We start from the raw sequence: 10,124 nt of genomic DNA on the forward strand, positions 1-10,124 counted from the left end.
CCCTCAGAGATTATGGGACAGTGAGACAGAGTGCTTAGGCATGGAAAACAGGGCCAAATCAGTGGTTGGCAGTCCTGTTGTACAGTTTACAGTCCTTCCTTTCTCTCCATGTCCTGTCCAATATAGACCAAGGCCAAGGTCCAGAAGAGAAAGGAGTTTCTCTCACAATCTCCCAAGCTCGCTAGCTTACATCAAGAAAGTAACTCTCCTTCCACTGTCTACCTCACCAGAATTCTCCCACAATACCCATAGTCCTTTACACCCACCTCCCACCACCAGAGCCTGTTAATAGACAAATGCAAAACAAAAGCAAAGATATGAGGTTGAATTTTTTAAATATCATTAAGTCAGTGGTTTATCTTCATGCCAAGTTCAGGAGGACAAGTATAGCCTTGATGTTCAGACTGTATACACCATGAGTTTTAAAATATTGAAATAGTCAAAAAACCCCACCTACCTACCCACCCATCCACAGACCCTAGGGACTCCCAGACCTCCTCATGATCAAGCAGCAAAAACATTAATGCCTGGCTCTGGTACAACAGGGTATTTCCAGGATCTATTACGCACCTGCTGTCTATTGTAATTGTTTAGTGTCTATGTTAAAGCTTTTGACTACCACCCTTAGAGCATCCACAGCCTCACCGTGACTTGGTAAGTGGCCAACAAATTATGCATGGCACTGCACCCTCTGGGTGACATCTTCCATTCCATATGGTGGTCAGGACAAGACCAGTGATTATACTGCTTTAATCACTTCAGGAACAAGAGATAATTTCTTCACGTCTTAAACAGCCCCAAATTCATCATTTTTGAATGTCCTGTAACATTACCACACTTTTACACAAGAAGCAGCAAACATACAGAAAAGCTAAGTGATTGGCCTAAAGTCATGTAGCTTACTGGTGAAATAACTAAGAGGCCTTTGATTTAAGATCTAGTTCTTTTTTGTCTTCAACACACTGTCTCACTAAGGTACAATATAAATAGCCAGATAACTTGAACTGGCTTGATTCTGGAAGGGCAAATGTGAGCTGAGAAGAGTAGATGAGGGATGCCTGGGGAGGAAAAAGGCAACCCTAAGAAAGGCGGGGTCCCTTGTAGTCCACTGATCAGCATGACGACCCAAAGAGCCTGCAGTATAGCTCATTACATTCCAGATAACTTGACTCCTGAGTGCAGTCTAGGTTTTTTTTGTTTTGTTTTGTTGTTTTTTGTTTTTTTTTTTTTTAAAAAAAAAAGACCCGAGATTCTACTGGCCTTCTCCTTAGTGCCTACATCTTTCCTTCCAGGAGGGCTTCCTTGGAAACTCACTGCTGCAATACTCAGAGGGAGCTCTTTTCAACTTCTTCTTTGGTTGGTATTTCACTAACATCCTCTCTATTACCCTCAATGCACCACCCAATCTCTCTCTTATTGGTGTTTTGATGATTTTTGTCTCCTCCACCTAGCATCTAAGGTCCATAACAGCAGGGATTTGGTCTACTTTTTTCACCATCCCAGGATCCAGTCTAGGATTGGCAATAATAGGTGAGCAAGAAATACGTGTTACAGAAAGGTACATAATGAAAGTCATCTACCTGGATATATCAAAATGTGTTTTCATAGAATACTTTCATTCTCAACATGATGTTGGCTATTTTCTCCAAAACAAGAAATTATAGATAATTATTTAAAATACAGTTTAGAATCATCACTGTATATAAATCCAGAGCTTATACTGAAACTCCCTTTTTAAATTCTGCAAAGTGTCTTTCTCTTTCCTCTGCCCTTCACTCTCTTTCTCAGTAAATCCATCATCACATCACCTCTCTATTCAAGGATCTCAAAATGGGCAAGACTGTCTTACTTATTGCTGAACTGCATTTTCTTTGTCATTTTTTTTCCCTGACACAAAGAATTTAATCTCCGTCTGAACTTATTGTTTAGATTCTATTCCATTTACAAAAACATTCAGTCCAATTAGACTGGAACAGAAAGAAGAAAAGTGTGAAGCCCATGGTAAAAAAGATGTATGTTTACATCCTTGCCTACAGCATTTAATAATTGGCATGAGCTTTCAAGGAAGCTGTGGTTCATACTCCAAGTTCCATTTGCGCTTCCAGCTGGACAAAATATAGACACAGACGCACTCAGCTAAGTAATTGGATTCACTACCTGGAATATTTAAATTGTTTTCAGACACTGGAAAATGGCTTAAGAAGATTAAAGAAAAATACCCTAGAGAATAACAGGCTATAATTTACTAGGTGGAAAATCTTTTCGGTAAGAAGAACGCCTCATTCTCCTATAATTCCTTCTGATTAAGAGATGTATTAGTCATTTGGACTTAAATTTCCTTAGAACCTGGCAACTCGGATTTATTTCAGTAGGTTTTTCTTATCGAACCTTTTGAATGACACCCAGGACATAAAATTGATGCCATAATGCTCTCCATCAGAAGATTCGCATGTTTTCAGCTGGATGACTAATTTATGTGTTTTGAAGACAACTGGGGTAAAGGGGAAGGGGAAGTCATTTGAAGTCCTGGGGTCTGGGCTGCACGTAAAGCATTAGAGACCCTGGCGCTGGGCTAGGCTCTGCCCTACCTGGCAAATGGTGCAGGTAAGTCCTGGGGCAACCCCTCAACGTGTCTATTTCAGGCAGAAGACTCCAATCAGCTCAGTTCTCAAAAGTCAGCCCTCTCCACTTGCCTGCAGGCCCGTGAGTACTCCAGGACCCCTCAAGGGCCCCCATTCTCTTCACGCCCTCCCCAGATGTGTCCCCGCAGCCCTTTTCAGGGACCCTCACTCCGGAGCCAGGCGCTGAAGTTTGGCATCAACGACCACCTGTTAGCTGGACCGTTGTGTCCTCCGCCGCGTGGGCTCCCACAAAAGCGCTAAGAGGGTTCGCAATTACTAAGTGTTGTGGACTTCAGGCCCTTCCTTCTTGAAATCGGGCAAAAGAGGTAATAGGGGATGCGTCCGCAGGCGGAGAGGGACGCGACTTGTTCACACCAGGCGCTTTCCAGTTGGTCTCAACTTCACACTCCCTACTTCCCGAACTTTCAGGACCTGTCACCAGGCAAAGCGTGCCCCTCCCTCTCCACTGGCCCAAAAGATTTAAGACCCTCAGGGGGCGCTTGCCAGACCCAGAAAGGATGGCAACTACTAAAGCCCGATGAAACAGGAGCGCGCGCAAAGCTTCTGCCCTTGGACATCCGCTTTGGCAGATGCCAACCTGTGCGCCCGAGGCGGCCCCTGCCCTCTCCCAGTGCGCCCATTGCATAACGCGCCCCTCGCCCCACCCCCACGACGCCCGCCCTGCCGGTGCCCGAGCCAGCGCCCCGACTCGGGCCGCCCCAATACTTACATCATCCCACTTGACGAATTTGGTGCCCTTCTTAAGGCTGTCGGACACGCACACGGGCTTGAGTTGCAAGGCGTGCACTCCGGGTTGAGCCCCGGCCATCTGGGCTCATCTGGGCTCCGGGCGGCCCGGGCGAGCGCGGCAGGGACTGGGAACCGCGCGCTGGGCGCGGGGCGCGGGACGCGGGCTCCTTTCTCTGCTCCGGAGGCGCTCGACTCTTCTCCCCCGCCGGCCTCCCCGGCCTCCCGGCCTCCGCACCTCCCTCCGGCGCCGCTCAGCAGGCAGAGCGCGCGGGGGCGCAGCGCCGGGCCATGCCCCAGGCGGGACGCTAGGTCGGGAACCCGCGGTGGATGAGGAGCCTCGGAAGGCGAAGAGAAGCCGAGCCGGGCAGCCGAGGCTGCCAGTCGCGGCGGATTCTGCTCCTCCGCCGCCGCCGCCTCAAAGCGCACCATTCAGCACATCCTCTATACACAGAGGGAGAGAGCGAGTGACACACGCCCGGCGCCCCCCCTCCGCGCTCTTTTCCCTCCTCCCTCCTCCTTCCCCCACCCCCTTCCCCGCCACCCTCGCTCGCTGGGTCCTTCCTTCCCCCCGCGGCTCCCAGCCCAACTTTGCACGCTGGGTCAGGCGCCAGGAAGCGGGAATGCAGCGGCACCTCCTGGCTCCTGAGCCCCATTGCAGCCAACGCCTGCCTCCCGCATTCGCTCTGAGCATGCCTGGTGCCCTGGTTGCAGGGGTGCTAGGGGTCCCCAGGAGCCTTACGCTCTTTGGGGTTTTCTTGGGAACTTGGGCTCGAGTTCCGGAGCGTCTTTGGATCCCAACCGGGTGGGAAAAGGGACCCATCCGGAGGAACCAGAGGCAACCCGCAGCTTTCAACTGTAGCTGGAGCACTCCAGCGCCGGCCACAAACCAGCTTTTTGAGAAGAGAATTATCATTTATCAGCAGAGACGAGCGCAGCTGAGAGGCTCTTTGAGGAAACCTCGCCACGCCTGAGAGTTTGCAGCGCGCTGATCTTGAAACCTGGGCAAACGGTTACTTTGCGCTTTTGAGATAGAAAGCCCACCCTAAAGAAAGCAAAGGTTTTATTTTCTAAGGAAGAAAGAGGATCCCCTCTCCCGCTCCTGTCCTTGAGTATGTAGGATGTGTGGCGGGTCCGGGAGAGTCTTACTAATAGAAACTTGCTCATTTAGGAACGTAGGTCCAGGAATGTTTGTCTTCATTCCTTCTACAAACATTTCTCAATGCAAGCACGGGAGGGAGGGAGGGAAGAAGGGAAAGAGGGGAACCAGAATGGATAAAATTTTAAAGAATGATAATACCAAATGCTTGAGAGGATGTGGAGCAACTGGAACTCTCGTTCATTGCTGGAGGGAATATAAAATAGTAAAGCCACTTCGGAGAACAGTTTCTAATAAAGTACGATATTTACTTATCACACAACCTAGAAATTCCACTCCTAGGTATTTTTGCAAGAGAAATTAAAACGCAAGTCCACAGGGATTTGTAAAGTGATGTGAATAACTTTCTTCTTAGTAGCCCGCATATGTCAATCAACAGGTGAATAGATAAACAAACTGTGGTATACCCAAACATTGGAATACTATTCCATAATAAAAATGAGTGGGCATGCAAGGGCATGAATCGCGACTTTAAGCTTAGTAAAAGAAGCCGGACAGGAGCATGATTCCATGTGTAGCAACTACAGAATAGGCAACATATTCTATGTTGACAGAAGGCTTGCCTGTGGCCAGGGATAGGTAGAAATGGACAGGGAAGGGCTACCAGCACCTGTTGAGCATGTCGGCAATGTTCTATATCACGTGTGTATATTTATCAAAACCTGTACGTTCTGTAAGTATGCCTAAATTGAGTGCAGTTTGTTTTAAGTAAATTGTATCTCAAAAAGGTTGATTTTTTAAAAGAAGAAAGAATATGAAGAGAGAAAAATGGAGAGAAACACTACTTTCTCTTAATTCTTCATTCTCCCTGTTCTCTGCCCTCAGGACTCCAAGACCCAATGTTTAAGAACTCAGTCAAAAGATTACCAAAATCCAATACAGAAAATTGCTATTAAATATTTCAGTGCATTTAAAATATACTTATTGGTAGCCAGCTGTATACTAGGCACTATTGTAATCACCATGGATAACCTGGTGAACAAGACCCATGATTCCTGCTCTCATTTGGGGGTCTTGCCTTGTGCTTGGAAGCCACTTGCTACAAAGAATTTCATGAAAAGCTGACTTGTTTCATTTTGATCACATGTCCCTAAACTAAAACCTGAATAGTCCACAGTCCCTCTAGCCAGCAGCCTTGGCTTGCTAATTACCTCACAGAAGATACCAGTCACCTTCTCACATCGATTTTCTCTACTTCAGAGTACTGCAATGAAACTCTTCTTCCGGGGCTCCAGGACTTCTCAATTGTCCTTGCAACTGATCATACCAATTTTTTTCCTTTCCTTTCCTTTCCTTTCGTTTCCTTTCTTTTCCTTTTTTCCTTCCATCTCTTTGTTATTTACTGGGCAAATAGTTTTTACCTATCACAGTGGCTTAGGAAGGCAAGACAAGGCTGAGCTCACTAGAAGAGGAGATTGGAGAGTTAAAATGAGCTCTAAGCAAAATAAGAAAGTAGACTGAGTCTCCTGTGGTAGCTTATTGCATCATAGTTCTCTGCTCCCTGCTCCTTCCTGTGTCCACAAATTTTTCTTTGTGACCTCACAGTTTTTACTAGACACCCTGTTTATTTATCCATCCCATTGATGTTGGGCAATGTGACTTCCTTTGGCCAATGGGATGTTTGAAGATGTGATATGAGCAAAGGCTCAAAATATGCTTTGAGGTTGGGCTTTCCCTCTTGGGTTTCTTATCATTTCCATGAGATAAACATGCCTCAGGGAGCCTCTGATCTAAGCAGACAATCAGGACAGACCCAAGCCCCATTTACAGCTTGGAAACAAGTCCAATAGAAACCATCCTAGATCTGCCAGACTCAGCCAACCTGCAGATTCATGAACATGATAATAAATGTTCATTGCTGAATGGCACTGAGTTGGGAGTCATTTGGTAACCACCATTATTGGCAATGGATAGTTGAGTATTTCATCGAGCATCCCTGATTCCTCCCAGCTGTTGCTGTGAACGTGGATGTAAAAAGGAGAGAATGCTGTAGAAATCTGAACAGGATTTGTCTTCAAGACAAACATGGGCTGCAAGAGTATCTTCAGCCAGCAAAATGACGCAGCTTGTTAAAGGAGAACTACAGGATAAATCCCTTCAACACGTAGCATGAGTCTTGAAGCAGCATGGTTTAACTCCCTCATTTTCCACACCTTTTGTTCAGTATACAAGATACAAACGTTTTTAAAGTGTAGAGATTTTTGCTATGCAAAGGGATCTGTAAGAAATCCAAAATTGTGTGAGCCAGGCCTGTGATCCATCAAGTTCGGTGCTGCGTACTGTTTTTTGAAACAATAGGAAGGTGTCTGTTTTTTGTGAGAGCCAGAATTGCCCTCTGGGAATGTCAGCCTCAGGGAGCTGCCAAAGCTAACCTTTATTGAGCACTCACTGTGGGTCAGAGAACTAAGCTAAGCACTTCCTAGACACTCAAAAACATAACCCTTCCTATTCAACACCACTCTCCACCCTCTTTTTCTTGTAAGCAAACCCCAACTTAATTTGGGGGGCAGTCAAGGGCACCCTCTCTCTTTCCAAGGAAAAAAACTAATGACAATCATTCCATTCCCCTTTGTCTGTAACTGGTTTAGGAGCTACATGGGGGGCTCAGTTCTGACTAATGTCCTCAGGGAAATTCTCTTTCTCTGTCTCATATTGTTATGTAAAGAGGACACTAACAAGAAAGATGCAAAGAGACCTTGTCCTTCATGAGCTTTTTAAACCCTTTAAATTTTCTCTAGACTTTTTAATGAGTGAGATAATAAATCTATTATTTAAGCTTTATTGTTAGTCTCAGCTGATCTGGTAGATAATATTATTGTATCCTAGTTTACTGATTTATATACTAAGGCTTGGAGAATGAATTAACCTCATCCAGTTACAAAATTCGGAATTGAGATCGAGACCTAGGAAGTCTAACTTTAGAACCTTGACTCTTAACTACCATGGTAGATACTTCTGGAACTTACAAGGCAGATATGAGTAGATTCTCTCTCCTTTTAACTACAGTGTAATATAAATAGTCCTAATTTCCCTAGAAACTAGATTGTGGTATGTACTCCAGTCTCTTGTCAGCTCATAACTCACTTGAGGCCTGCCACAGTGGGAAGGACAGTGTTTTGATTTGAATAGACATATCTTTTAACAGCCAGTTCTACCAATTACTAGGTATGTGACTCTGGGAAAGTCTCTTATCTCTTCTGAAACACAATATCCTAATATGTAAATAGAGAAATAATAATAATGTCAAAGCTTTTTATGTCACATACCCTTCTAAGGGTTTTACATTTTTAATGCATTCACTGTCATATTAACCCCTATGAGCTGGGTTACTATTATCTCCACTTTATACCTGGGAAATCTGAGTCAGAGAAGTGTAAAGTAGTTGTTCAACATTTTCCAGCTAGTAAGTGAATGAACCAGAATTTAAACCAGGCAGTTTGACCCCAGAGCCTGCATATTTAACCACCACACTAAGCTGTCTTAAAGAGGTATTGCAAAGATTAAATGAAATCATCTAAGTCCCTGTCACAGTGGTAATCAATAGTAGTTAACACGCACATGGTTATTCTAAAATTCTACTATATTCCCTTTCTATGCCCTAGAATAACTCGTTTAGTCTTAAAAGACAGCATTCTAATTCTGTGGTCTGTGACTGAGTAAACTTCTTTTGGCTGCATTGATTCTATAAACTTTAATCATACTCATTTTCATCTCTAACGTTCTAGAATTGAAAAGCTCTTTTCCATCATAAAAAAATGAGTTCTAATTGCATCTGAGAATCAGGGCTCCTTTAACTCACCTTTTTTGAAATAAGAGAGATATGGAGAAAAACTACCCAGAACCAGCTTTATAATAACCACATCCAGGTTACAGTCAGTAGTCTTTGTCAGGTCAAACCCTCCCATGTGTGCTGATCCATGCTCTTCCCTGCCTGACTGGCCAGAATGAAGGTGATCCCCGTGGTGACCTTGGAAGCCACGCACTGAAGAAGGCAGAGCTTCTGTTAGTTTGAGTCCCTGATTAACTCCATGGAAAAAGGTCACTCTGATGACTTGTTCACCTGCCCAGTACAATTATGTGAACAAGAGGCACACTTATAAAGTATTAAAGCCAAGAATTAAATGCCATTGGCATCATTATTTTCATTACATTTCACATTAATATAAGAGATAAGGCTTACACCTCTTGAATGGTAAACAAGAAAATGCATCATGATGAAATTGCCAGCTTCTGACTCAGTGAGTTCTGTTATCAAATAAAACACTGACATAGGCAGAGACTCAAAGGAAGACAACTTAAAATTATCACCCACACATGGAGAAGAACATCTTCCTTAGAAGCTCTTATTAGAACCCTTTCTTGATAGCACAATACGTTTCTCTAAATTCTATCACACAAAAGAAAAAGGCCTTCAGATTGCTTTAGTTATATTACAAAAATGGTGAGATTTTCTTTTTTTTTTAATATTTGAAAAACAAGACAAATGACCTTCTGTTCATTTAAGCTCTATTTTATGCTTCATATAAAGCAAAGGCTTTCATTGAAATATGGCTGATCGCCTCAAACGCAATTTCAAAAAAAGAATTTGGAAGCTCAGATCCAAAAATGTTTAAGGAGAGACACTCTCAGCACAATCCAGATATCACGGAAAATGCAGGTGTTTGCGGAGAAGACTGCAAAAACAATGCCTCAGGATGGGAAGAAGCACCCACCTCACCCTATTTCCTTCTCTGTCATCTCTGGGCCCTCAGACATAGTGACTGAGACATGCCAGTGTAAATATATAATCTTCATGAGTCAGTTTATCTTCCAGATATATATCTTCCCTGTTCTGTAAAAATAAACATCAGCATACCCCCAATTCTCTCTCACTCCAAATAAAACCACTGAGCTTTAGGTCTCTAATGATATCTATTGTTGTAAGCAACAGGATTTAAAGGAAATTTCATTTTATTTTCACTTCAGGGCATTATAAACAGGTTTGCATTTTTAAAAACATCTTTTTTTGCCTCTCAATTGGTTCGGGGTAAAAATCCTCTTCCAAATTTTGCTGGAGTTAAATTCTACACTTCCGTGCCTCCCTTTTGTATACAAAGACTTCAACCACCATTACTGATACAGTGACAACTATAAAATAATAAGCTTTTCACATTTTTCTAGAAATTTTAACAAAGAAAAACATGATTTTGCTTCATCAGGACTTCTCTTTCTGGCATTCCCTCATTTCACTGTAGTTGCACCACCTTAGGAAACTAAAAGTAAACTCTTTGACTTTTTTATTGGTTATAACTATTCCTATTATTCTTTAGCATGCAAAGGAGGGGGTAAAGTCACTTTTCAAAGGAGCTGTGTTAGAGATTTCTAGTTGCCATCCAATATCTATTTTCCTAGTGTCCACTAGTACCAGGACTCCCAATTTATTTGAAGTCACAGTGTGTTTTGTTCACCTTCCCCCTTCCTCCTTCCTGTGGCCTGGAATGGCCACTCAAGGGCTGAAGCTCCCACTAGGAGGTGACCTTGAGCATGAAAACCAGGAGCTAGACTAGTAGAGAAGAAAGAAATCCTTGGGTCTCCCAACCACCACACCATCCTGGATC

The 10,124-nt window shown here is 43.7% G+C and overlaps 1 protein-coding gene across 2 annotated transcripts in view; it reads right to left on the reverse strand.

Annotated features, from left to right (window-relative positions):
- PLCB1 (phospholipase C beta 1) overlaps positions 1-3,838 on the reverse strand; it is a 763,475-nt gene extending 759,637 nt beyond the window's left edge. Inside the window, exon 1 of one of the 2 annotated variants that reach the window (XM_033185644.1) lies at positions 3,352-3,838. In XM_033185644.1, the coding sequence (XP_033041535.1) occupies positions 3,352-3,450 (99 nt within the window). In that variant the 5' untranslated portion in view covers positions 3,451-3,838. The remainder of the gene's footprint in view (positions 1-3,351) is intronic. The other variant, XM_033185645.1, reaches the window with a different exon arrangement.
- Positions 3,839-10,124: the final 6,286 nt, after the last annotated feature.

Source organism: Trachypithecus francoisi, unplaced genomic scaffold (assembly GCF_009764315.1).
Source record: "Trachypithecus francoisi isolate TF-2019V2 unplaced genomic scaffold, Tfra_2.0 Lachesis_group21, whole genome shotgun sequence".
NCBI classification, from domain to species: Eukaryota; Metazoa; Chordata; class Mammalia; order Primates; family Cercopithecidae; genus Trachypithecus; species Trachypithecus francoisi.